This window comes from Canis lupus, chromosome 16 (assembly GCF_048164855.1).
Source record: "Canis lupus baileyi chromosome 16, mCanLup2.hap1, whole genome shotgun sequence".
Lineage (NCBI taxonomy): Eukaryota > Metazoa > Chordata > Mammalia > Carnivora > Canidae > Canis > Canis lupus.
In genome coordinates, this window is record NC_132853.1 from 61,112,262 (window position 1) to 61,139,405 (window position 27,144).

Here is a 27,144-nt window from a genome sequence, read left to right on the forward strand (position 1 = left end):
GCTGTCCTTCCCCACTCCAGGTGTCTACTCAGACCCCCTGCAGCCATGGGGCTGCCCCGGGAGCCCCAGCAGAGGCCAGGCCTGGGTCCTCCCAGAGGTCCCTGATGCCTGGATGCCACCCACGGCTTGGACCCTCCTGTGGTCTGTGCCCAGCTGCCCGGGTGCCCACAGTCCTCCTCATGCAGATCATACATTTCTCCAGGGTACCAGTGAGGTCTGGCCCTGCAGAAACTGGGAACAGCGAAACTAGGGTCCCGCAGGCCCAGGGCCAGCTTCAAGAGGCCACGTGCCTTTGACGTCCTTGTTCACGGTGGGGGGACGGGCAGAAAAATGAGCTGTGGGGCTTCATCCTGTGCTTACCCCCCTACTGAGGGGGTCCAGGAGTTTGCCAGCCCTAGAGGGTAAGCGGTCCTGTGGGCCTGTGGACGGACCGATGGGCGGACGGGCAGATGGGCACCGTCCTCAGGCTCTGCCCTCCACACAGGAGCTCTTGGTGTGGCTGCCAATCCGGCTCAGGGTCTGCAGGGAGACGGGTTCAGCTCCCTGCAGCCCCGCCCTGGCGTCCCCAGGCCACGGACCTTCCAGGCTTTGGGGGAAGCGAGGCGGCACCACGCGTGGACCCGATGCTGCCCCTTGCTGGGTGCAGAGCCCACGTGGCCTCGCCCTTGAGGAGGGCCTGCAGCTGCCCCTCCTCGCTTGCCCACAGCCGCAAACCAGGTTTGCTCTTTCTCCCCAGAACCTGTCCCCAGACAAGATTTTCCATGTTATTGTGGCTCCTTGCTACGATAAGAAACTGGAGGCCCTTCGAGAAGACTTCCCCACCGCTCCACATGGCTTCCGGAGTGCTGACTGCGTATTAACCTCAGGTGAGGGGGCCTGGGTGCTCCTGGGGCCTCTGGTGGTCGTCCTCTAGGGTCACGACAGGATCCCGAGGGCTTGACTGCAGGGAAGTAGAGAGGGACAGTGCTCGCACAGCGTGGGGTCCGGGTGAGCGGGGGCTCTGCTGATGAACCAGACGTGTGCCTGGCAACACAGTGAGGCCCTTTCACTTGGAGTCAGGGGACCCTTGGTGCTGCAGTGACCTTGCCGGCAGCCCCTGCACTGTGCCCTGCGCTTGCACATAGGCCGAGAGCCCGCAACAGGGCCCCTGTGTGCGCGGGTGCTGGTGGCTCCCTGGCACCCCCAGGAGCGCAGCGGGACGCCGCAGTCACAAGGCGGTGTGGGGGGGCTACTCCCGTGCGAGGTGTACTTCACACGGGCTCTGAAGACAGGCCCCCGCACCCTGTAGGAGCTGTGACTCGGGTTGCAGATCCCCTGACCTGAGCCTCCAGCATGGGGACCCCCTGGAAGGGCCCCCAGCGCACAGGCGCCGTGGAAGGGACACAAGAGGGCATGCGCACACCTGCCAAAGGGTGGGTTTTCGTGAGGACCGTAGGCAGGCCTCCCTCTTGGATGCAGAGTCCATTTTACTACATTTCTCACATGTTGAGTTCTCTCGTGGGAGTACGATGCCACGGCGGTTGGTAAAAACGTTCGTTGTTTCCAGCAAGGGGTTCTGGGGGCCCTCATGTAAAGGGAAGTAGGAAAGTGGTTCTGACTCTCGGTCCACTGCTGCACATCCCATTCCCCACGTGATAAATGTAGCCACTGTGTCTTGGTCATCTGTCCACGGGAGGCTGTAGGCACAAGATTTCTGCTTCAGAAACAAAGACGTGGAGAGAGAATTTGCAAAATCCCTGGTTTCAAGAGCAGAGGGAGGAATTGGACTTTTCTCTTACGTTTTATCAGAAGTTTCCACACATTAGCGTCATCCTGCGCTAGAGATGGGTTCCTGCCCTCCACAGAGTGACCGTGGCCAAGGTCGCCTTAACAGAATCTCCAGTGGGGACGTAATTTTGGAAGCAGCTCCCGAGGAAGCAATGTCCTATTTGCGCGTCCTTACGCCTCATTTGTCTGTAGGTGAAATCGCTCAAATAATGGAGCAAAGTGACCTCACGGTGAAGGATGCTGCCGTCGACACTGTGTGAGTGACTTCTGCAGGGAGGGGCCCCTTGTGGGCGGCAGAGAGACGGGGTGGCGGGGGGGCCCCGACCTGGGGTTGCCGCTTCCCGTGTCGCGGCTCGGCCCCCACCATGACCCTCAGCCGTGTCCCCAGTGGAACGTGAGCGCGGCCCCGGTGAGTGGAGCTGGCGCTGGGAGTGTGGGCGCCAGGGCTGCCGCGGGGATGTGTACGTGTCCGCACCCCCACTCCTGAACTTCGCGTGTTCCTGGCCTTGGCGTCCGGGCCAGCCTGAGGCCGGGTCCCCTCTGGGGAAGAGCAGCTCCCTCAAGGCCCTTCGTGCCGAGAACAGAGGGCCAGGGTTTTGCTGTCTTGGTGATCTGATGGATGACCGCTGCCGCCGCCCCACATATGCCTCGGGCTCCGCGCACGGCAGACGTGGGCCGCTTAGCAGTCATGGCCCTCGTATGGAAGCTTCACGGAGGTGTCTGGAATTTCATTGGCTTCAGAGCCTGTGGCCAGAGCCTGTGCTTGTCCTTGTCCCCACTGGGGCACGTGCACGTGCCCCCGGGTGGCCCTCAGAGTCCCGGCTCTGTCTCCAAGTGTCAAGGTTGTTCTGGGGACACGCGGATGCCGGCGCAGCAGAGGAGGGAGTAACCAGGCCGCATGCCGAGCGGGCCTCGCGATGAGGCCCCAGGTGACCGCTCGTGTTGGTGGGGAAAACTCAAAGTCTAAATATCCGTAAAGGAGTTCCTCTGCGTGGGGATCATAAACCTGGAACCTGACTTCATGCTTGCTGTTGCTCTTCCGCCTGGCCAGGTTTGGAGGCCTGAAGGAGGAGGAGGTGAGGCGCCACGACGGAGCCAGCTCCGACGGGTACCTGGCGCACGTCTTCAGACACGCAGCCAAGCAGCTGTTTGACGAGGATGTGGGGGAGGTCACCTACCGCACCCTGAGGTCTGTGAGTGCGGTCGGCGCTCTGTCCAGGGCACGGGGCGGGCGTGTGTGGGCGCGCGTGGCCGTGCAAGGGGGTGGGCGTCAGGGGCTGTCCTATTTATAGGCTTTAGAAGAGCCAAGATCAAAAAGCCTTGTTTTTATTCACAGACTTTTCAGTTTGCTAACTTTCAAACTTAGCTTGGAAGACCATTGTCAGCCACAGGGGAAGGACTCTGTAGATCAAAGTCCATTTTGTTCATCTTCCAGGAACAAAGACTTCCAGGAGGTGACCCTTGAAAAGAACGGAGAGGTTCTGTTACGCTTCGCTGCTGCGTACGGCTTCCGAAACATCCAGAACGTGGTTCTGAAACTGAAGAAAGGCAGGTTCCCGTACCACTTCGTGGAGGTGCTCGCCTGCGCGGGGGGTAAGACGTGGGGGTCTGGGCGGGACTGTGCCCCCCACAGCCCTCTAGGAGACGGGCCCTAGGGGCCCCCAAGCCTCACTCAGCTGACAGCTGGGTAGGACCACGGGTGCTGCCCTGGTGGTTGTGACACAGTGGCTCTGCTTCCCTCACCATGTGGCAAGAAAGCCAGGGGTCCCCTTAGGAAACCCTTGGGATCACAGTCCCAGCGAAGAGCCGCTGCTGGGGGCACCAGGTGAGAGCCTGCTCCTGGTTAGATGGCCCCACCTGCTGCCAGGTTCTGCCCCGGGTGGCAGGGGGAGCCACATGAGACACGGAGGCCAGCGGGAGGCACCAGGGCAGGGGTCCCAAGCGGAGGCCAGAGACGTGTGGGTGCAGTAGGTGTGGGTATTGGGAGAGGGTCCTGGGCTCTGCGGGCGGGGAGGCCCACACGACTGAAGCCGGCCTGGGGAGTGGAGGCAGGGCCAGGGTGAAAACCTGCCGGCGTTTGGGGAGGGCGTGCGGGGTGCGGAGCAGCAGACCCAGTGAGGATGAGGTTCATTGGGTGAGCTGGGCCCACAGTGCAGGGGGAGGGTTCCAGCCCCCGAGCCATGGGTGGTGGCTGGGCAGACTCACCGGTGCCTACATCTTGGGGAGCCCGGGGCTGAGGGTCTGGAGAGGGGGGCAAACCTTGGGAGAACCAGCAGGGTCGGACGTGTAGCTGGTGGGCCACTGCATCGTTTTGGACTCAGGCTGATACGCAGACCTGAAGACGGTGGCCTCACGCCTCGCTGCTGGGCTGCCAGCGACCAGGCCTTGGGCCCGCGGTGTCCTGAGAGGGGCTCGGCCAGGGTGGAGACTAGCCGCTGGTTCTGGGTCATGACCTCAGTCTACACACCTGGGAGCCTAAGAGTGAGCCGCAGACCTGGGAGGAGTACCGCTCCCAGGGGCGGAGCTTGGGGGGCCACCCCTCCCTGGGAGTAGCCGGAGGCTCTGTGAGACCCCAGGGGTGTGGCTGCCCAGTGGCCCGCCCCCTGCTCTCTGGGTCGAGAGGTCGAGAGGTTGGCAGCTCACCCCACTTTAGGTAAAAACCGTTGCCCCTCTGCCACACGTAGGTAAGCACCGGAGGCCCCAGAGCTCTGGCCTGGGCAGCACGCTGCCGCCTGCTGCCGTCGTTCCTGCCCCAAAACCATCCCTTTAAAGCAAAAGGAGGAAAAGAATAAGCTCCCTGCTTGTCTTTCAGGATGTTTAAATGGCAGAGGCCAAGCCCAGACCGAGGACGGGCGCGCGGACAAGGCGCTGCTGCGGCAGATGGAGGGCATCTACGCAGACATCCCCGTGCGGCCCCCCGAGAGCAGCGCCCACGTGCAGGAGCTGTACCAGGAGTGGCTGGACGGGGCCGACTCACCCAGGGCCCAGGAGGCCCTGCACACCAAGTACCAGGGGCCCGGGCTCCCTGCGCTCAGCCGAGATATCAAGTGGTAAAGGTCAACCGCCCGGAGGGAGGCACCGCGGAGCCTGGGAACAGAGACACTGCGGGAAAACGCTCGGCTCCGCAGCTTTCAGGAGTCTCTGCCCCTGGTTGCTGGTGGCCCCGTCACTTGGTTTGATGTGGTGCTAACGTCATGACGTGTGTGTGGCTGGAATATCTTGACATGAGAAGGATTGCCCCAGTTTAAGTATCCTTTTATCTTAAGATTGAAAAATATCCCAAAGAACAAGAATGAAGACAAACTACTATCTTTTAGGCTTAAAAAAAAAAATCCAAAAAGTGTCCAGAAGGTCCGGTTCACGGGCCTCAGAGCGATGGACGAGGAAACGGCCGAGACGGCAGGAGACGCGCGGCCGCGGGGCGTGCGGGGCGTGCGGGGCACTGGCCACTTACTCCTGAAAGGCTTTTGCCAGAACCTGCATCCACTGCATCGTTTTGGACTCAGGCTGATACGCAGACCTGGAGACGGTGGCCTCGCTCCTCGCTGCTGGGCTGCCAGCGACCAGGCCTTGGGCCCGCGGTGTCCTGGCCCCAGATGTGCACTTTCCATTCAGCTGTTAGGGGTGGACAAGGCCTGGCAGGGGTGCCGCCCCAGGAGGAGGGGCCGGGGGGGTCACCGCAGTCCCTCCCTTCCTGCCCGGCCCTGCCCCCTGTGAGCAAGCCTCGAGGGGCACGTGAGGCCGTTCACCCACAGACGGGGCCGAAGCCGCTGGAGAGGCACAGGCCACTCACGTCGGGGCTTGTCCTTGAAGTGACAGACCTCCACGCACGGCCTGGAATTGGTCTCAAAGCACCTGGACCGTGGTAGCCGCGGTGGCGCTGCTGCTCCGGAGCCCTCTGTGCAGCCCCCGCAGGCTCTGTGTCTGTTGTGTTCCGTGTTGTGTTGTCCCTGCCCGGGCCATAGCTGGGTGTTGTGTGCGATTATCTTTCTTTCAATATATCCGTAGTCGGGGCTCCTCCTCCACGGTGACCAATGAGGGAATAAACAGCTGGAGAACGTGTCCGAGCGTGTGCAGTGGTCTCCCCGCCAGGGCCGGTGCGCTGTCCCCTGGGCTGACCCCTCCCCTCCCCGGCAACACTGGCCTGGAGCAGGAGCACTGGCCTCCATCCCCAAGGTGCCTAGGAGGCCACCAGCCAGCTGTGTGGTCGCTGCTCCTCCATCACGAGCAGCCCGTCCAGCCACAGCTGGGGCCTGCGGTGCCAGAGCCCGGCCGACGGACCGGCTGCTGCCCCCGGGGGGCGGGGCTCGTCCTGACTCTGGCCTCCAGCCATCCGCGCAGAGAGCAGGGCGGCCCCGTGTGGGCTGGGTGACACACATGGCGGCGTGTCTGTCCCAGAGAGGCGGAGGGCGGGGTAGGTCCTGACTCGCATTGCGCCCAGTGGAGTCGCGGTCCCACTCATGCTCCATGGACCGTGAACGAGCCCAGCAGGTCTGTGTGCGTGTTGGTCATGGTGGTGAGTGGCTCTGTGCCCGCCTGCCCTGCTCCGGACCAGACCAGAGCCTGGGTTTTTTATTCCATTTCCACCTGGCCTTAGAGCTTGAGCTGGTTCCTGCCGGTGTAGACACTGGCCCTTCCTCAGCTTTGCACGAGGGGGATTGGGATTCCTGTTGCCTACACCTCCAGGTTGAAGCCGGCCGGGGGTGTGGGGCGAGTTGCAGGGTGCTCTGCCGCCTGGGCTGCTGGCCCGAAGTGTAGAGACTACTAGGAGGAGGGGAGGGGAGGAGCCGCGGCCCAGGCAGGCAGCCCACCCGCCGGGGACCCGGGCTCCCTCCCTGCCTTGGCTTGGCACAGGCAGCCCGAGGCGGAGCACCTGGCCACGGCCACGGAGCCTCGGCTCTCCCGCTCAGGGAAGCAGAGCGCGGGTGTCCCTTTGGGACAGGCTGGCACTTAATTTCTGAATGAGGATAAGCCAGATGTTTCAAAAACAAGAGGAGCCGGTGCCAGGGTGGAAATCTTACTTTAAAACTGAATCCACGTCCACGCCCATGCACACGTACATCTATGCACACACACTTCTGAGCACTCACACAGAGATAAACACAGACCTACACGTTCGCTCCTGGGTCCGTGAGGAGAGCAGGCCCCTCCGGCAGTTGGCAGTTCACTCTTGGGAAGTGTTCCCGAGCAGCGCCGCGCACGGCAGCCCAGCGGACAAGTACAACCACCACGTTCTTTTTTTAGATTTTTATTCCTGAGAGACCCAGGCAGAGGGAGAAGCAGGCACCCTCTGGGGAGCTCGATCCCGGGACCCCAGGGTCACGACCTGGGCCCAAGGCAGGTGCTCCACCGCTGAGTCACCAGGTGCCCCGGGAACAAGGTTCCTTATGACGTTTGCGTCACGGGTGAACCACCTGCAGCACCTAAGAGCTCCTTGGAGGACGATGGTTAAGCACTTTTGTATCCAAGCAGTCCTGCGTAGATGAGAGGCACCCGCAGCATATCACGGGGAGTCCTCGGGCTACGGGGGGGGGGGGTGGTGAGTCTCCTCGGGGCCCCCACCTGGGCCCCAAACAGACCAGGGGAGTACTGGAAGGAGGCGGCCGAGGCCCAGGCTCCCACAGCCGCGGGCCAGGCCTGAAATCACTCTGGGGCAGCCAAGCTGGAATGCACCTGGGGAGCAGGGAGCAGAGCGGGGAGCAGCTCCTCGATGCTGAGGGCGGGGTCTGCCCAAGGTCACGGGAGGCAGACACAGACTTAGGCTCCCCGCCCCTTACTGACCCTTCAATCCACTCTAACCAAGGAAGGCAGCGGTTCCTCGGCTGCGACAGGACGGCTGTGACACGACGCGCCCCTCTCGGTCTCCCCTTTTTAAAGCGGAGCTAGAGAGGAAGCGGGTGTTAAAACGACAGAGATGAGGAGGGCCCTGAAGTGCTCACTCTGGGGAAGCAGCAGGAGCTCTGGGAGCCGCCCGTATGACCCAGCTCCACGGTCCTTGCCTGGAGAGCCCCTGGGGAGGGGTGCCTAGGGGTGGGAGCGGGGAGTCCCGGGCACCTCAAAGGCAGGTTGGGAGAACCGGAGGTCTCAGAGTCAGCCCCTGCACCAGACCACGTCCTCTAAGACACAGGCAGCCGAGCGCAGGGCAAGGGGGCCTGGCTGCCTGGACACACAAGGAATAGGTGGGGGACAGGTGGCCACGGAGGAGCCATTGGGGAAAAAGGGGACTGCAGCCAGGCTCTCCACCGGAGCCCGAAAGAGGGGAACCCGATCTGGGAAGGTACGGACCGTCCTGGTGACGGTGGCATCGCACATGACTGGGGACTGGGTGGGGGGGGGGTGCACAAAAGGGCTGCAGGTGAGGCAGTTTCTACCGAGACTTGAACTCGGATTGCTGGATTCAGAGTCCAGAGTGCTGACCATTACACCACAGAACCACAAGACGCTGGGGCCACTGCGGCATCACCCTTGGCCTGAGTGCAGCCGGAAAAAGGGAAACCAAAGTGGGGATCAAAAGACAAGCCAGGGGAGGGAGACCAATTGTACAGGTCCCACCGAGACTTGAACTCGGATCACTGGATTCAGAGTCCAGAGTGCTGACCATTACACCATGGGACCGGCTGCTGCTGTGGATGCCACACACCCTAATGGGGCAGTGGAAAGGGCCCAGGAGTGACAGGAGGGCCTGTGGTACCACCAGGAAAAGAAGAGCAGATAGCAGAGGATGGTTTCGATCCATCGACCTCTGGGTTATGGGCCCAGCACGCTCCCGCTGCGCCACTCTGCTGCTGCCGCCTACCTGGGGCAGGTCCTTGGTCCCAGCCCCTTGAGGCCACCGGGAAGGCGATGGCAGCCCCCAGGGGCCGGCAGAGGACACATCAAGTGCCGCTTATAAATTAACTGGACTTCTGCTTTCCCTGCTTCAGCCTCTTGAGGAAAGAAACTCGGAATCTGTGTCCTCTAGAGCTGTTACAAACAAACCCCAAGACGCCAGGAACCCACCTTCCTCGCGCAGAGTGCCTGCAGCCCCCGGCAGAAACCATGCAAGTCCTGATCACTGGGAAGGAGCTCTAGCTCACATGCTGAGTGGAGTTTTCTGTCGATTTGCTTCTTTTTTGTGCCCAGTAAAGCGCTTTCTCCAACACGAAACTGCTTTCAAGCATTTTGACACCTTGCTGCTCATGTTTATAATTTAAAAAAAAAAACCATAAAGCCCTGCCCTTTTTAAAAAAAAAGTTTTTATTTATTCCTGAGAGACACAGAGAGAGGCCGAGACCCAGGCAGAGGGAGGAGCAGCTCCCTGCGGGGAGCGTGATGCAGGCCTGGATCCCAGGACCCCGGGGTGACGCCCTGGGCCGAAGGTAGAGGCCCAACCGCTGAGCCCCCCGGGGGCCCCCAAACCCTGCCCTTTCAAAGAGGTATGAGCTATTCCCCCAAGAACATTCTCAATAAAAATCCTTTGAGCAAAAATATCTTTCATGTTGAACCTCTTCAAGTAAAAAGCACGTAGGGCACTTCCCGCGTGGCTGGCGGTCTCTCTCTCGGGCCAAGAGACGCAGCAGGAGGAAGCGGTGGGGGCGCAGGGCGGCGCGGAGCCCAAGGTGCAGGGACCCGCCGAGGGCAGAGGCACCGGGCACCCGGGGGCGGGTCTGGAGCGGGGCCACACCGGGCAGCGGGGCCACCGGGCGGCGGGCAGGAGGCGGGGAGGCCGGGTCCGTCCCCCTCTCGCTCACCTCCCCGCGGGCACCTCCCCGGGCTGCACCCCGCTCGCCGCCCTCCGGCCCCTGCCGCCGGCTCGTGAGGATCTGGGGGCACCCGAGGGCGGCCGGACCGGGGCCGCCAGGAGCAGGGCAGGGAGACGGCCTGGGCGCGGCACCGGGCCGGGAGCCTCGAGAGGCGCGGCCGGGGGCGGGACGGCGCCCCGGATGCCACCCACGGGGCCGAGCCGAGACGTGCGGGCGGAGACGGAGAGGTGGCCGCGGGGACCCGAGGCGCGGGGACTGGGACGGAGCCCTCGGGGGGCCGGAGGGGGACGAGATTCCCGCTCCTTCTGAGTCCAAAGGGCTCCGCCCGGCGGACACGGTCCCTACACCCGCGTGTCAGGCCGCCTCGGGCCACGCAGCGAGGGGTGACCGACCGGGGGCCGGAAGGGGGGACAGGGAGGGTGCGGGGCCACTGCGGGGCGGACACGGAGGGGGCGGGACTTCCCCGCCGCGCTGTCCGAGCTCCTCTCAGATGACCGAGGCCCCGACGGGAACCCGCAGGGCCGGCTGCGGGGTCGCGGGGGTCCCGGGGCGCCCTCCTGGTCCTTTCCCGGCAGCAGACGGGCGAGGCCGCGTCGGGCGCCGACCCTCCGGCAGCGCGGCCGTCCGGGAGGGAGGGCACAGGGCCGCGGGGCCGCCGCACGTCGCCCCGTCCCCGGGGAGGAGCACGGCCCGCGCAGCCCCGTCCGCCCGCACGCAGGAGCCCTTTTGTTCGGCCCGCGCCCTTCGGAACCCCCGGCCCCGCCCCCGCCCGTCGGCGGCCTCGGCCTCGGCAGTCACGTGGGCGGAGGGTCACGTGCTCGCACTTCGTCCGCGTCGCGCGCCCTCGCGCTGCCGCCCCGCCCCTCGCCGGCGCGCCTACGTCGGCGCGTGCGCACTTGGCGAGGCGGGGGCGCGTTCCCGGGGAGCTGGGGGCGGTGGGATCGCGGGCGGGGGGCCGTGGGGACTCGTCTGGTGACTCCGCCACCAGGGCAGCGTAGACTGCGCCCCCACCTTCACCGCCCCACCGACCCCTCGGGGCATGCCCAGCGGCGCGTCAGGGTGGGGGGTGTCACCCGCCCGCGGGTCGGGGTCGGTGTCAGGGAGGTCACCCGCCCGCGGGTCACGGTCAGGGGGGCGGGGCGGTCACCTGCCCGTGGGTCAGGGTCAGGGAGGTCGCCCACCTGCGGGTCAGAGTCAGGGAGGACCTACACCAGCGCAGGACAGTGAGGTCACAGCCTTGTGCCCGTCACAGCACCTTTCTGTGAAAAATTGACAGTTAGGCATGGAGGTGCTGTTGGCGGGGAAGAGAAGTGCCGACGAGCCCCGGCCGGCCCGGCCGAGGAGCACGGCCGCCTTCGCGCAGTGACACGTCCCGCCGGCTCCCTGCCTGCCGCACCTCTTACTTGTTTTCTTCTACATGTTTTGATGCAGATTTCGCTTCTTGACAAAGATTTGGTAACGTGCTGTTTCCGTGGAGCGGATAGAACGCAGAGTCGATCAAATTCTGCTTTTTTAAAGATTGTTAGTAGTTTAGAGAAAAGATCGTCAGCTCTGCCTGCCTCTTGGCGGTGCGCCGGCCGCCAGCACTGCTCTCCGTGCGGCCAGGGCGCCTGCGGGAGCTGACAGCCCCCCCGGTCCCCGCGGTCCCCAGGAGCTCCGGGCACCCGGGCGCAGGGACTGGCCTGGGCTGTGCAGCGGCCTCGGTGTCGGGCTGGCCAGGATTCCAGGTCGGACCGGGAAGGGAGGGAAGCCACTTCCCGCTGTGACTCCTGCCTCCTCACGAATTGGACCTCCTGCGTTCCGTGTCGGCTCCTTAACGGTCCTGCTATTGTCCTGTGATGTGTCTGCGGGCGTGACTGTGTTGAGACTAATTATAAGCAAACAATATAGGCGACCTGCGGCCTCGGAGCAAGCTCGTCAATGCGATGTAGCTGTCTTCCTGTTAAAAGGACTTCTTTCGGGGGCATCCGGCAGGCTCAGTCACTGGAGCATGCAGCTCTTTGTCTTGGGGTTATAAATTCGGGACCCACATTAGGTGCAGAGATTATGTAAAATCTTTTAAATAGGTGCAGGACAACTGAAAAAAAAACTCGAAATGTTTTGAGAAGCATCTCTTGCCGATTGTACGTTTACTTGATCTCTGTAAATGGGATCATGATCCGAAATGTGGATTTTTCCTTATATGTGATTGGGGGAATTCTCACTCATGGTAACAGGTGTAACATAGGATCAGAGGGCTCCACGAAGTCCACAGATCTCAAAGTCTGGGCCCCTGGGGCGCCCTGCTGGCGGGCGGCATCCTGGCTTCCCGTCCGTTACCATCTTCCTTCTGCTTTTTTGCTTCCTGTTTAGGGGTGTCCTGGGTCTCAGAATACCTTCCATTTCTGTGTCATTTCCATTATCCATATTTTCTTAGCTATTCATGATTTTGACCATTAGTGTTTTTGGTTTCCACTGTGATACACTTTTGATTTTTTTTTTTAAATTGTCTACGAGACTTTTTGTTTCAGCTTCTCCTTTCTGTAACACATTTCCTTCCGCTCGTGTTTGGACTTCCTATGATCAGTAATTCTAAAGTGTGCAAAGTTAGTCTGAACTAAGGCTAACAGGGCAGCTCAAAAGCATTTTAAAATTGCTCCTCGCGGCATTGGGATCTGTGACAGTGTGAAGGAGAAACTGCACTCCCGGACGGGACTGTGCAGTGCATGTGGAGTTGTGTCACTGGGACACACATTTCTTTAGGCCCTTTGGCTGAGTCACTACCAGTCTGAGAGTTATTTCTTCTGACACTTCCAGATTTGGGACAAGATGCTTCAGATATGCTAAGATTGGTGTGCGCTGTCTGGCGTGAGAGGCTGGCCTTCCCCCGCCGAGGGCTTGCTGGCAGTGCTGCTACGGGTGTGTCCCCAAGCACGGGCGTTCTGAGACACTAAGGGGGAGAAGCATTGGCTGGGACGGTGGGGGCCACTTGTGCAGAATATGTTCCCACACAGGCGTGCTCTGGCCTGACCCGCATCCACGCGGTGGGGCCTTAGCTCAGTTGGGACGCGTGATGCTGGGGGGATGCTGCACTCTGCTGGTCAGTACCCCACACCTTCACAGCCTGTCCTCTCCCGACATGCTCCTGTGTGTGTGGCTGCAGGACACGGCCCCGTGGGCAGCCTCTGGCCTGGCGAGCACCTGGGCAGCTGGGCAGCGCAGCTACGGGGATGCGCTGCAGACACCAGGAGGCACCTCTGTCACGCAGGCCCCTGGGCAGGGCCGTGTTCGCCTGCCTCCCGGGGTTGGCCCTGCGTGGACGTCCCAGCTGAGCAGAGGACCTACCCCTGAGGTCGCCAGCTCTCCTCAGCCTGGGGTCCAGCCCCCCATGTGACCCCACACACAGGCTCACCTCCCCCGTCCTGGGTGCGAGTCCCCTCCCCACCGAGGCCCCGTCGGCACGTTCGCATGCCCACCTCTCTGGTCCTGAAAGCACCACCAGGGGCCAAGAGTCCCTTGCTCTGATCGTGGCCGGTCGGCCCAGGACACGATGCCGGGCATCCCGGACCTGGGGACCGCAGCCGGCCCCCTAACGTGGCTGCCGCACCCCGTGGTGGAAAGTGGGGTGACAGGAGCCCTCCTGCGCGGCTGCTGGGAACGCGGATCGGCGTGGGCCCCAGAGAACAGCTTGGCGGGTCCGAGGACCCCCGAGGTTCTCCGGGGAGCTCCGCTTCCTCCCCCGGGGAGTGCTGCTGGCGTCCCTGGGCCGTGGCATCTCGGGCACAGGCCTGCCCTGCCACTGGGTCTGACAGTGTCCCCTGGGGGTTGGCGGGAGCCCGCGCAGCCCAGAGCCTTGGAGATTCTTCTAGTCTCTCCTCACCCTGCGTTCGCTCTCCGGCGTCAGAACTCCTCTTTGCCCGCTTTCTGAAACCCTGGGCTTCTCTCTCTGTGTCATGGTCCTGGGGGCAGGACCGCCTTTGCCTCGGGCTTCCGGCTCCTGCAGGCAGCGCCACGGTCTCCGTGAGTGCGAAATGGCCTCTGGGGCGCTGAGGCCTCCGGGTGCCTGTTGGCCAGGCGCGGGGGGCACCGGGGCCGGTCGCCGCAGCTCTGCCTCGGGCTCAGGTCGGGCTCAGGGCCCGGGGGCGGCCCCGCGCTGGACTCCTCAACGAGCACCGGCTGCCGCGCATGCGCCCCATGCAGCCGAGCCGCAGGCTGAGGACCGGCTTCGGCTGAGCCTCAGACTCAGGACGGTCTCTGCACGGGCCACCGTGGGAATCAGTATGGTAAAGTCACCCCCCAACTGCGCCCCAGGCGAGGGCGGTGTCGGGGGGCTGGCCCCTGCGCTCAGACCCCCGCTTCCCCTCCCGGGAGCCGGCGGGACCAGCAGGGGCTCCGGCTGGGCAGCAGGTCCCTCTGTTCGGAAACCAGCACCGGCTTGCTGTTTAATTTTTTAAAAGATTTTATTTATTTGTTTGACAGAGCGAGAGCGCACAAGCAAAGGCAGAGGCAGAGGGAGGAGCAGAGCCCGAGGCGGGACTCGATCCCAGGACCCGGGGCCACACCTGAGCTGAGGGCGCCCGTAGCTGTGCTTTCACTCCCGTCTGTCCCACAGTCTGCGTTTTGCACCTTGGAGGACACCAGCGTTGGCCCAGAGATTCAGAAAGTTGGCCCGGAGGAGGGGGGGGCCCTGGACCTTCGTGCTAGGGGGTCTGTGGCCGGCCGGCCGAGGGTCGCTGGGCACCACGAGGGCCACGTGCTGCGTGCCTTCACTCCCACCCCGACCAGGCCATCCCTAGTGCTCTTGTCAAGCTCGTACATGTGGTTGGGGGGCGTGTGGGGCCGCTTGTGTAGGGCCCGCCCGCCCCTGGTCACCTCCGGGGGGCACTGCCTTAACCAGGCAGGTAAACACATGTAGCTCCACGACGTGTGTGGGACACGCACCCCGACACACCTGTCGAGCCTGCCCCTGGAGTACGCGGGGTGGGAACACGCCTCCCCCATCTCCGGAGCTCCTGGGGGTTGTCTGCGGAGAAGAGACTTGGATGAAGGAGGCCTTAGAAACACACACTTTCAGGTCCACTTAATATCAATAATTTAATGATTTTCTTTTAAAAGTTGGTATCATCAGATTCATCTCTAAAGCTCTCATTTGTTTAGGATGAAGTTCAATTAGAGATGGATGTGTTATTCATCTATAAAGCTCACTCTCTCCTAAAATCGGATGGAATTTAAAACTTACCAATTTTAACTTCTAAGTGATCTAATTATGTGTTCCAACCTTAATCAAAATGTAATTTTAAATTGAAATGGCAAAGTAAGACATTAATTTTTAAATGGAAAAGGACAGAATCCTAAGAAATGGGAGTAGCTCCTGGTAGCAGCTGGCGAATATGGCCGTGGACTCTGTTGGTGACCAGGTGGCCGGTCGGCCTTGTCCACAGCTGCGCGCCACGCTACACACCCACCGTCCACTTCTTCCCCAGGAGATATGCCACTGCCCACCGCGGGTGGCCGTGGACATCTCCATGGATCCTCTGTTCGCCTGCAGGGCAGGGATGGACAGCTGTGCACCGGCGCATTCTAGATCGGCGACACCTTACACCTTGCTGGCTCCTAATTACCTTTCTGTGGAAGCTCAGAACACTTCCCGCAGTCTGCTTGGGACGCAGCCCGGAGGCACGCGTGAGAGGCGGCACCGGGGACGTGCGGCCGGGCCTCGGGAGGCAGCCCTGCCTCACTGGCCACTCCGTCGCATGGATGCGCCGTGGTTGGTTTACTTACTTGTCGAAGACACTGGGGCTGTTTCAGGCTTTTTGTTTGTTTTTAAAGATTTATTTACTTATTTGAGAGAGAGCGAGTGGAGGGAAGGAAGAGGGAGAGAGGCCCAAGCAGACTCCCCGCCGAGTGCGGAGCCCCACGCTCGACCCCACGACCCTGAGATCACGACCTGAGCTGACATCAGCGGCTGGACGCTTGACCGATGAGCCGCCCAGGCGCCCCGGGCTGCTTCCGTTTTGATTATTTTGCATAAAGTTGCCGTGAAGACTCTCGTTGCAGCCATCCTGTAGGCACGGGCTTTGCTTTCTCGTGGGGAAGTACCTGGGAGCCGGACAGCTGGGTTGTGTAGCGTCACAAGGAAGCTGCCAAACTGCTTCCCACCATGGTCGCCCTGTGCTGCGTCCCGCCGACCCCGTGTGAGAGCTGCAGTTGCTGCACATCGTCATCTGCACCTGTGGACGGTGGGCTTAGTAACATTAGCCGTCCTGCCCGTGTCTGTGGTTTCAGTTTGCATTTCCCTGATGACTAATGATGCTGCACACTTTTAACACACTTACTGGCCATTCATACTCATGAAGTAGCTGCTCAAGCCTCTTGCCTATTTTATAAAATTTAGCATTTATTTTTAAATATTTTATTTATTTATTCATGAGAGACACAGAGAGAGAGAGAGAGGCAGAGACACAGGCAGAGGGAGAAGCAGGCTCCATATGGGGAGCCTGATGCAGGACTCGACCCCAGGACCTTGGGGTCACGCCCTGAGCCGAAGGCAGACGCTCCACCACCGAGCCACCCAGGCGTCCCAGTCTTATGCATTTCCATATGATTATGAAAATTGGGGGCACCTGGGTGGCTCGGTGGTGGAGCGTCTGCCTTCGGCTCAGGGCGTGATCCCAGGATCCCAGGATCGAGTCCCACGTCGGGCTCCCTGCATGGAGCCTGCTTCTCCCTCTGCCTGGGTCTCTGCCTATCTCTCTCTCTGTCTCTCATGAATAAATAAATATAATCTTAAAAAGAAAAAAAGAAGAAGAAAATTGGATTGTCAATTTCTACAAAAAAAGCCAGCTGAGGTTTTGATCGGGATGATGCTTACTCTACAGATCCAACAGGGCAGAAGTTTAGCAAATCAACATTCAAAGATCTGTTGCTTTTGTTTAAGAATCTATACCAATATAGCTACTTCAACACTTGGGCTGAGCTCTATGTTGACAAGTACTTCTCCATATATATCATGACAGTGAAAAAATGATACTGGTTATTACGCTTATGGGCACCAAGAGATCGCCAGACTTCTCCTGAATGGTCCACAAGAGGAGGTACATCAGTAAGCTTTTGAGGTCAGGTGGTTGTGATGTTGTGATTGTATCACAACTATTTGAAACTTCATAATCATATAAATTAGGATTTCTTTATCAAGTAGACCTCAATTCAGTGCAGCAATGTGACAAATGTATGAAATACCTACTGCCTGCCGGGTGCTGTGCAGATGCTGATGGACAAACACACCTGCCCCCGAGCCCAGGGTGTTTAATCAACCACAACAGTTCATCCTCAGAAGGCTGGGTAGCAGAGAGCTCATGGTGATGGTTTTTTACAGTGTAGTACTTGTGTTTCTTAAAGAAGAAAACCAGAAAATGTGAAATTTGTCCTTTACTGAATATAGTACTTACATCCATGATAATACTCTTTAAATTTACAGCATAGGGGATCCCTGAGGGGCTCAGCGGTTTAGCGCCTGCCTTCGACCCAGGGCGTGATCCGCGGTCCTGGGATTGAGTCCCGCATGGGGCTCCCTGCATGGAGCCTGCTTCTCCCTCTGCCTGTGTCTCTGCCTCTCTCTGTGTGTCTCTCATGAATAAATTAAAAAATAAATAAATAAATAAACAAACAAAAGCTTTAAAAAAAGATTTTATTTTTAAAAAATAATAAAAATAAAATATTTTATTTATTCATGAGAGACAGAGAGAGAGAGAGAGAGAGCGCTAAACCGCTGAGCCACCTAGGGATCCCCAAATAAAATCTTTTTTAAAAAAGAAAAGCATAAATGGAAGTTTCTGTAGCTGAGGAGATAGGACCTAACGTCACAGAAACTAAGTAACCACGAAAGGAAGGCAGCAAGAAACATCACCAGCCCATCAGTTACTAAATGTCCAACAACTGTTACACACAGGTTACAACATCCTGGGGCCAGGAGCCCTGCACCTCATGAGTTTGAACCATGTAGGTCCACTTACAGGTGGATTTTTTTCCCATACAATGTAGTAGCAATTTTTTTTTTTTAGATTTTATTTTTATTTATACTTGAGAGACACACACACAGAGAGGCAGAGACACAGGCGGAGGGAGAAGCCAGCTCCTTGCGGGGAGCCCGACACGGGACTCGATCCCGGAACCCCGGGGTCACGGCCTGAGCCGAAGGCAGAGGCTCCACTGCTGAGCCACCCAAGCGTCCCACCAACTTGTTTTCTCTTATGATTTCACCAGTTTTTTAGTCTGGCTTATTTTCTTTGGTGAGAATACAGTATATAAAACATTTAACGTACAACATATTGTTAATCAGCTGCTATTGGTAAGGCTTCCAAGCAACAGTGGACTAGTAGTATAGTTTCCAGGGAGTCAGGTCGTACCCAGTACTGGCTGTGCTGGGAGCTGTGCCCTGGCCTTTGAGTTGTTCAGGTGCCCAGTGTGTGTACGACATCAGGAGGCGACTGGATCGGTGGGCGACGCCGCTCGGGAGCAGTGGGAGGACGAGGCCATTTGGGCGAGAGCTGGCCACGGGGCTCTCTGCGGGAAGTGGCCTCTGCTGGGTGTGGCGCTCTCCCGGGGACGGTGTTGCAGTTCGGGGAGAGATGCTGAGGCGTGGGGTATATCCTTAAGGCACAGGCCTTCCAAGCACAGGGTGCACGCGTTTGTTAAATGAGACCACTGCAGAGCTGGATGGTGCTCTGAATTTTTGTTTCTTAGGAACTATGGCAATTCACGATTGCAACGTACCAAGCACCCCTTGTCGCTGTGAGCGGCCCGTAGGGGCGGCCTTCCTCTCGGCTCTCTAGGGAGGTGGTGGAGGGCCCTCCAGGCTGTGTCCCCCGTGGCCCAGGGGATCCGGGGCGAGCAGCCTCCCCGTCCCCCGCGGCCCAGGGTGATGCGCCAGCCGCGGAGCATCTGTCAGGTGCACGTGGGGCGCGAGGACGGCCTGAGTCAGGATCCACGAGTCCTTTCAGCACCTGGCACACCGCACACACTCACACTTCTGATGGCACCTCCTCCAGCCAAGCCTGCCCGATGGTAACTCGGGACGGGCCAGGCCTCCTTTGCTGTCCTTTCCATCTGGACGTCTCTGCTGGCTCCTTCGAGTAACTACATAGTGTTAACATCTTGAGCTGCATCTGTGGGTTCTTCCCTCATTTCGGTTCTGTCAAGTTTTGCTTTGAACACTTGGAAGTTGTTTCTGTTTTTTTGTTTATTTTTAAAGATTTCATCTAAGTCATCTCCACACCCGGTGTGGGGATCCGAGCCCACAACCCCGACATCCAGAGCTGCACACTCCACTGACCGAGCCCACGGGCGCCCTGGGAGTTCGGTTCTGACACGCGCTTGGGATTCTTGCACGTTCCTGCTGAACTGACCCTGTCCCTTAACGGTCCCGACAGGGGGTGGCCTCGTCTCACGTCAGTGTCACCGGCGATCACGGGATGTGTGTCTGGGTGATGCTTCTTGTTCCATCCTTGTATCTTTGGTTTGTCTTGGTCTTTAGATCGAAAGCGTGTTTTGTAAAGTCATTATTTAAAGTTTCTGGCTTCTAATTGCAGTGGTCCAGGCATTTACATTTAATATGATTGACCCAGTTGGGTTTAAAGCCACTACCTTGCTCTGTATTTGTTGCATCTATTCTTTCTTGCTCGCTATTGGACTATTCATAATTCCATTCATCTCCTCTATTGTATTTTTAATATGTAGCTATTACAGGACCTCATATGTAATATATACATTTATACTTACGGCTGAGCTGGGAATTACAGTTCACTTTGAAATCATACAGCGTTCGATCGACCATGCAACAGTGAAATAACACCGACTTGCCTCCTAACCTTTTGTTCTCCTGCGACCTTTTTATTTCTGAGGGTTGCATTGCCTGCCCTGGTAGCCAGTAGCCACCTGTGGCTAGCTAAACGTCAAGTTACATTAATTATAACCAAGTACAACTTTACAGTTCAGCTCCTCATTCACGCCAGCCACACTGCAAGCGCACGCGAGGCCTCTGCGGTGGCGGCTCCTGTACGGGACATGTCCTGGTGTGGCTCGGAACTGCACACCATTGCTCTAAAACCCACAACACGTGACTTTACAATCTGCTTTGAGCAGTCATATGATAATCTTTCCAAGAAATTATTTTGAATGTCTCTTTTTAAAAAGATTTTCAAATTTTTATTTATGAGAGAGAAAGAGACACAGAGAGAGAGGGGCAGAGACAGGCTCCATGCAGGGAGCCTGACGTGGGACTCGACCCCGGGACTCCAGGATTACGCCCTGGGCCGAAGGGAGGTGCCAAACTGCTGAGCCACCCAGGGATCCCTTGAATGTCTCTTATAGTCACCCGTGTCATCCTGTTCAGGTGTCCTTCATTCCTTAGGGAAGATCTGGGATTCCACAGGGGTCGCTTTCCTCAGGCCTGAAGAACGTCAGTATTTTTCTGAAGGCCAGGTCTTCTGGTGACAGTGTTCTTTTGTTTATCTGAAATGCCTTCTTTTTTTTTTTTTTAAGATTTTATTTATTTATTTGAGAGAGAACAAGCGAGCACGAGGGAGGGCAGAGGGGGAGGGAGAAGCAGGCTCCCGCTGAACAGGGACCCCCATGTAGGACTCGACCTCAGGACCCTGGGGTCATGATCTGAACCGAAGGCAGATGCTTCACCCACTGAGCCACGCAGGTGCCCCTGAAATGCCTTTTACTACAGATGTTAAAAGTTAAATAGGGATCCCTGGGTGGCGCGGCGGTTTGGCGCCTGCCTTTGGCCCAGGGCGCGATCCTGGAGACCCGGGATCGAGTCCCACGTCGGGCTCCTGGTGCATGGAGCCTGCTTCTCCCTCTGCCTGCGTCTCTGCCCCTCTCTCTCTGTGACTATCATTAAAAAAAAAGTTAAATACATCCTTAATTTTTGAAGGATATTTTTGTTAGGTATTGAGTACTAGTCCCAAAGACCGTGTGACCGCTAGCATTTTGCAGGTGCCATCTGTTGGTTTCCAGGGCCCACTGCTTTTGAGAAGTCATTCTCAATGAAGTTTCCCTGAACGTAATAAGTCTCTTAAATATTTGTCCCCTTTTAGGGATGCCTGGGTGGCGCAGCCGGTTGAGCATCCAAATCCTGGTTTCAGCTCAGGTCATCACCTCAGGTTGTGAACTCCGGTCGTGAGATTGAGCCCCACGTCCTGCTTCACACTCAGCAGGGGGCCTGCTTGGGATTCTCCCTCTCCCTGCCCTCTGCCCTCCCCCATGTGCTCTCTCTCTATAATAAATAAACTTTAAAAAATATTTTTTTCTTTTAGGACTTTTTAAAAATAATTTTTAAAAAGATTTTATTCATTTATTCAGGAGACACACACAGAGAGAGAGGGAGAGAGAGAGAGAGGCAGAGACACAGGCAGAGGGAGAAGCAGGCTCCATGCAGGGAGCGGGACGTGGGAATTGATCCCAGGACCCCAGGGTCATGCTCTGAGCCAAAGGCAGATGCTCAACCACGGAGTCACCAGGCTGCCCTCCTTTGACGACTTTTATTTTTACCTTTGGAAGTTGGACCGTGATATGCCTCCAAGTGTTTTTTGTTGAATTTGTCCTCGTTGGGGTTTGCTAAATTTTCTGGATTTGTAGGTCAGTGTATTCTTACAAATTTGTAAAATTCTTACACATTCTCTTTTCAAATATTTCTACTGCTCCAATTTCTTTTCCCTTCCTTCTAGACATCCAACTTCACTTCACACACACTGGACCGTTTGATCTTGTCCCATAGGTCTCTAATATTCCTTTCTGTTATCTTTTTTCTCGTCCTATTTTTTTTTCTGTTTTCAGATGATTTCTACTGATGGAACTTTGAGTTGAAAAATCCTCTTTAGTGTGTCCATTCTGGTGTTCAGAAAATTTAATGAGCTCTTCATTTGAAATATTTTGCTTTATCTTTACTCCTGGTGTGTAGCCCTTATTCCTAGGGTGTGGTGTTTGTGGTGTTTCAGTGCTGCTTTGGCTGCACCAAGACCCAGTGTCTCCCAGTCCCACAAGGTTTCAACCCTCACGTACCACCTGCAACTAGAAGAGGGTCAAAGAACAGTGTTAGGTCACTCTAATGAAACGTCTAGTTATGTTTACTTATGTGCATACAGTTATGAAAACTAGGGAATACTGGTTCTGTGCCCTGCCTCACTCCAGCAATTCTCATCATTGGATTTATGAACTAGGTGTTGAGGGAGGAAAAAAGCCCTGGACTAGGTGTTTGGGGCGGCGGGGGGGGGGGCGGGGGGAGCCCTGGAAAAAAGCCCATATTATTAAGAGATAAATCTCCAATATCCTCGTTTTTAGTCTTTTTTCCTTTTTTAGAGATTTTGTTTATTCACGAGAGACAGAGAGGCAGAGGCAGAGGGAGAAGCAGGCTCCATGCAGGGAGCCCGAGGTGAGACTGGATCCCAGATCCCGGGGTCGCGGAGCTGAAGGCAGACGCTCAACCACTGAGCCACCCGGGCGTCCCTCGTTTTTAGTCTTGATCAAAACCGACATATACACTGATACTGCTCCCATCCATTACGTGGACAACAGTCGTGGTCTCAGCACCTGCTGCTCTTCGGCGTCCGCACTTACTCCAGGTGTGCGCCTGCATACGCATCTGCTCTCTTCTCCCCCTGCGTCTGGACTAGCCTGGATGCTCGGCGCACATCTGAATGGAAGAACAAGTCTAGGTAAGCCTGGGTCCGTGTGTGCCTTGCACATCTCTGCCTTCAGGTCCCCGTGCAGGGAGCAGCGGCTGCCTCCTCGCGGGCGTCTTCGGGTGCTGCCTGCGCCCCGCGCCGAGCCGTCCCGCATGGCGCCCTCGGGTCCTCCTCCTCGCACGCAGGCCGACGGCTCCGAGCTGCCGGTGGGCTCGCCGCTCTGTGCAGCCTCTGACCTGGCGCCCTGAGTGTCCCCGCACCTGGGGGGGGGGGGGGTTCTTCTCAGGACCGTGCGACCCCTACCATTGCTGCTCGGCAAGACCCGGCTTTTCGTCGAGGGGCGTGATGACCACGTGCAAGGACGCCACGGACACGCATCCGTGCGAGGCTCCAGCACCTCCCCGTCGGCGCGAGGGTGGGTTTCAGGCTCGCGCGTGCCGCCGCCGCTGAGGCGCTTCGCGGGCCTGTGCGCGTCTGCGAACCGCACGTCGGGGGAGGCCGGTGGGGCCCGCGGGGGCAGGCCCCCTGCCTGGGCCTCCGGGTGCTTCGCCGTCCGCTGCCTCGTGCTGTTGCTTGTTTCCTGAAAGACGTGCTTTTCCGGCGACCCGCACCCCGACTGCGGGGCTTGACCTCCAGCGGCCGGCCAGGCGCCTCCGCAGCTCGCCCGCGAACCGGAGGCTCCCGCTTGCCGCTTCCACACTCCGACCTCGTGTACTGAGCCGTGGGCGCGGACCCGCCGGGGCAAGTCGGCGCTCCGCCGGGGGGGGCTCCGCGGTGCCACCCGCGGGCGCTCGGGCAGCTCCGTGTGCCGGGAGCCCCCCCTCCCCGTCCCCGCGCCCGCCCCGCCCCCGCGCGCCACCCGGGCCGCCGCCCCGCCGCGACCTCGACCCGCGGCCAGCCCCCCGCAGCCCCGCGCCGGCCGCGCTCCGCCCCGGGTTTTCCAGGCCGCTGGGGCCGCGCCTGCGCCATGCGCCGCGGAGGACGTGCGGGCTCCCGGACGGCGTGCGTGCCCATTGGCCGGCCGCGGTAGCCCCACTGCTGCGCGCGCGCCCATTGGCCAGCGCGGCCGTCCGTCAGCGGCGCCCGCCGGCTCGCAGCGCGCCGCGCGTGTCCCGCCCCTCGCCGCCGCTCGTCGCTCGCCGGCCGGCGGCCTCGCGCGGCCCTCAGCTCCGTGGCGGCGGCGGCGGCGGAAGGCGGCCCGGGCCCTCGCAGGCCCATGGCGGCGGCCGCGGCGCTCCCGGGCGCGGGCGGGCCTCCCGCGGGCGGCGGGGCCGGGGGCGGCGGGGGCGCGGGCGGCGGGTCCCCGCCGGGCGGCTGGGCCGTGGCGCGCCTCGAGGGCCGCGAGTTCGAGTACCTGATGAAGAAGCGCTCGGTGACCATCGGGCGCAACTCGTCGCAGGGCTCGGTGGACGTGAGCATGGGCCACTCGAGCTTCATCTCGCGGCGCCACCTCGAGATCTTCACGCCCCCGGGCGGCGGCGGCCATGGCGGGGCGGCCCCGGAGCCGTCGGCGCAGCCCGGGCCCGACGCGGGCGGCGACTTCTACCTGCGCTGCCTCGGCAAGAACGGCGTGTTCGTGGACGGCGTGTTCCAGAGGCGCGGGGCGCCGCCGCTGCAGCTGCCGCGCGTGTGAGTGGGCCCGGGCCGCAGCGCCCCCCGTGACCCCCGTGACCCCCCCACGACCCTGCACGTGGGCCGGCGCGCCTTCCCGGGACCCCCGCCTAGTTGGCAGCCCCCCCGTGCGCGCCCCGGCCGCGACCCGAAACCTGTTTTCTTGACTCAGAATCCGAATCCCCCCCGATGGCCGCCCGGAGACTTCCTTTCCGCGCTGAGGTGCCTGAGGAGATGTGTTCTGGGCCGCAGGGACTCCCCTGCCGCCGTGGGTATAGCGGCCCCACACGTCGCAGACGCCTCCCGACACGCTCTAGAGTCTGCACCTTGAAATTTGGGGAAAACTGGGCGCTTCCCAGCACGACTCTGCTTTTCAGGCCGTCGAGGAGCTGGGACCTGTTAGGAGGGGGCGCGGCCGTTATGGGGGCTTCCCCGGGGGCAGTCGGGTCGCGGCCCGGCCATTCCGCTTGCGCCTCTGGTTCTGTGAAGTTACCGTTTACTTTGCAAAAAAACAAAACAAAAAAAACCCAAGGCTGCTGTCTAGGAAATGCTAATTACTCCTCAGGGGCTGCTTTCTAGATCGTTGCAAATGCGGCCTTTGTCCACAAACACGTTTTTAACCGCTTTCAGTTTCTGGGGATGCTGATAAGAGCTGTTGCTTTTCCTTAATTCCCTGATTTTTGTACGTGGCGGGCTGTGCTCCGGTGCTCGGGCGGCCGGAAAGCTGCGCCCGCAGCTCCCGGGCCCGCTGAGGCCTCGTCGGGCGCGTGGCAGGGCTGTGGGGTGTGCGCCGCAGCCGCTGTCGGACCCCACACTTGGTTGTTGACAGACAACTTGGTGTCGCGGCAAAGGATTTTGTGTCTTTGCTCTGAGGGTCTTGAAGTTCTTAGGGGAAATTCTCTGATTGTCATGGGCCACGCCTGTTCGTGTTGACACGCTAAGGATCCGAGGTTGACTGTTGGCGAGGGAGCAGAAATCAGACCCCCTTTGAGGGGTACAGTGAGCCCTGAAGAAGGGCTGAGCAACAGGCAGAGCCGCTGGGAAGGTCTGGGGCTGCCAAGGCTTCCACGAGCCCTGCACTTCATAGGGACCCAGGGATTCTTTTTCACAGAAGGATTTTGACATTGTTAGAGCGTGAAGTGCGTGGGTAACTGGTAGGACTTTGGAGCACCTCTCTTCTGCATGTCTGCTGTAGAGGGGTTAACATACAGGTGCATGAAAGAAACGGTGAAAAGACAGTTGGTACTAGTAAAACGTAGATAAGAAACGTTTTAAAAATCTCCTCCTTGAAACTAAAGTTGGTTTTACAAGTTCTTTCTAAGTTTAAAAAGTCAAGTGCCTAAGTTTAAAAGCATGTGTGATTTAGAGCCATTATGCAGATTTGTCCGCCGAATTGAAAATCCCCATACAAGTTTTAAAAAGGCGCGATCCATGGTTGGTCTCTGATTTGAATGACAGTGATTTTTAAGTCCAATTCCGATTTTAGAGAGAATTTGTATTTGTAGTTAGTATTTGTATTTGCTAGAAATTTACATGCAGAAAACTTGCAAAGTGCATAAGTAATTTAGGCTTGAAGTACGGTTCATTGTTTTATTAAAATACCAAATAATGTACTAATTTAAGGGGAAGAGAGAAAGATGAGGATCATGATCCTGTGTGTTGGGTGTTGTATTTTAAACAGTTGGGGTAAGGTCTGAATACAAATGGTTTCTCCATGATGATTGGTGGGCCCAGCTGGAGTCCTCAAGTGTGTGAGCATGCACATGACTGCCAGGGTGTGTGGTTTCCAGAAAACAGGTGATTTCCACAAATCCTTGATTTTCAGCCAAGCATGTGGGGCTGTGTGTACAGATATGTAAAGTTTTTCCTCTTCAGAAGTGTCTAACTCACTGGAGGGGCAGGTGTTACTAGTACTGGGCGGGCAGTTCTCTGGGGTGGACTCAGTCGAAGAACCCTGGGCCACCTGTGTGTGTGTGTGTGTGGGGGGTGCTCCTAGGAGTGAGCAGGTGGACGCGGCCTCAGGGGTGTCCCTGGCCAGTAGCCTAGTGCTGAAGAAGGTGGGATCGAGCCTGGAAGGAACCTGGGGCCTGGTTGTGGAGTGTGAGGTTTGCCTGGGCCTGGGCGGGGAGGATTTTTAGTGTGGTCGGTGACAGAATGAAGAATGTCCTCTTTAAGGACAAGGTCCTTATTTTTTAGGGTCTTGGTCTGGTGCCTGAGTGGGCAATAAAGTGTTTTAGGAAGATCTGCTGCACGGGAATGCCTGGCTGTGTTGTTGCTCTTGTTGTTGCCATGGAAGCAAACTAAGTATAATTTATAAATAAAAATAAGCAACTCTTTAACAGTTGTTCACATACTTTGAAATGTCAAGTGAGTTTGACATATTTTTGATCAGAAAGGCCCTAGACTATCTAATAAGCCAAACCAATAGAACACGATGAATTTACTGTTGCTGCAAGCTGTTTAACACCTGAAATTACATTTGTGTTTTAGAAGAGTGACCCTGTTCCTGTGCTAGGTTAGCTGCCAATCACTCATGATACAGCCCTTCCTTCCTTCTTGTATGGCATGTTTTAACTTGCAGATTAAGTTTGGTAATGTCACATCTGAAGACTTTCTCATTAAATCAGAGATAGCATCCTCGAAGGTTGGGAACTGAAGAAAGGTGAGCAGAGAGGCTTCTGGAGCTTGCCAGGCGAAGACTCCAAGAAGAGAACTGAAGGGATTCACAGTGACTTGGTCCTGCTCAGAAATGGGCATGGGGCAGAACTGAAGATTCCCAGAGAATACCAGTAACAGAGGGAAATAAGCAGAGTTCCAGGAGGGGAGATGGCCTCAGGAAAGGGCAGTGACTCACATGTCACCAATGTCATGTTCCATGAGGAGCCATGGCCTTGGCAGTCAGGACCTCTTGGAGGATGAGGAATGAGGCTGGGTGTGGGGCTGGAGAATGAGGGGAAGTGAGAGTGTGAGAACTTTGTGAGGCAGGAGGCTGTTGTAAGGAGGATGGAGGTAAGAGTAGGCTTAGGAGGAGTGGAGACCCTCTGGGTCACCAGGGTAAAGTGGGTAAGGAACCCCTGAGAGACATGGCCGAGGCCTGGTTGGACGCAGAGTGGACACAGGCAAGGTGTGAAGGATGACAGGGTTCCCGGTAGAAGATCCAGTGGGGGATGTCTTGTTTGAAGACCAGAGTAGACTGCTAGTGAGGCCTGTTGTGTTTTCTTGTTCCAGGGCTGCAGGGTTGGTTGAGATGCCTTCCTTTTATGACCTGAGACTGACCAACTTGTATGCAAAGCTGAGAAAGGGACCCAAGGTTGCTGGGCTCCGGGACCCAGGCCTAGGTGACGGGTTGTGGCGTA

The 27,144-nt window shown here is 58.4% G+C and overlaps 2 protein-coding genes and 3 non-coding genes across 6 annotated transcripts in view; 2 read left to right on the plus strand and 3 right to left on the minus strand.

The window, feature by feature from the left end:
- Positions 1 to 5,829, plus strand: part of NARF (nuclear prelamin A recognition factor) — a 19,044-nt gene extending 13,215 nt beyond the window's left edge. The window contains exons 7-11 of the mRNA XM_072782096.1: positions 737 to 866; positions 1,960 to 2,023; positions 2,819 to 2,956; positions 3,203 to 3,360; positions 4,580 to 5,829. Of these exons, the coding sequence (XP_072638197.1) occupies positions 737 to 866; positions 1,960 to 2,023; positions 2,819 to 2,956; positions 3,203 to 3,360; positions 4,580 to 4,821 (732 nt within the window). The 3' untranslated portion in view covers positions 4,822 to 5,829. The remainder of the gene's footprint in view (positions 1 to 736; positions 867 to 1,959; positions 2,024 to 2,818; positions 2,957 to 3,202; positions 3,361 to 4,579) is intronic.
- A 2,300-nt stretch (positions 5,830 to 8,129) lies between these two features.
- Positions 8,130 to 8,201, minus strand: TRNAQ-CUG (transfer RNA glutamine (anticodon CUG)). The gene has a single exon. It is a non-coding gene; the product is annotated as a tRNA-Gln (tRNA).
- A 109-nt stretch (positions 8,202 to 8,310) lies between these two features.
- On the minus strand, positions 8,311 to 8,382 carry TRNAQ-CUG (transfer RNA glutamine (anticodon CUG)). The gene has a single exon. It is a non-coding gene; the product is annotated as a tRNA-Gln (tRNA).
- Positions 8,383 to 8,479: 97 nt separating this feature from the next.
- Positions 8,480 to 8,551, minus strand: TRNAM-CAU (transfer RNA methionine (anticodon CAU)). The gene has a single exon. It is a non-coding gene; the product is annotated as a tRNA-Met (tRNA).
- A 14,842-nt stretch (positions 8,552 to 23,393) lies between these two features.
- FOXK2 (forkhead box K2) overlaps positions 23,394 to 27,144 on the plus strand; it is a 73,165-nt gene continuing 69,414 nt past the window's right edge. For both annotated transcript variants that reach the window (XR_012009424.1, XM_072782100.1), the window contains exon 1: positions 23,394 to 23,806. Coding sequence is in view for 1 of the 2 variants with exons in the window: in XM_072782100.1 (XP_072638201.1) it covers positions 23,394 to 23,806 (413 nt within the window). In the remaining variant the exon portion in view is untranslated. The remainder of the gene's footprint in view (positions 23,807 to 27,144) is intronic.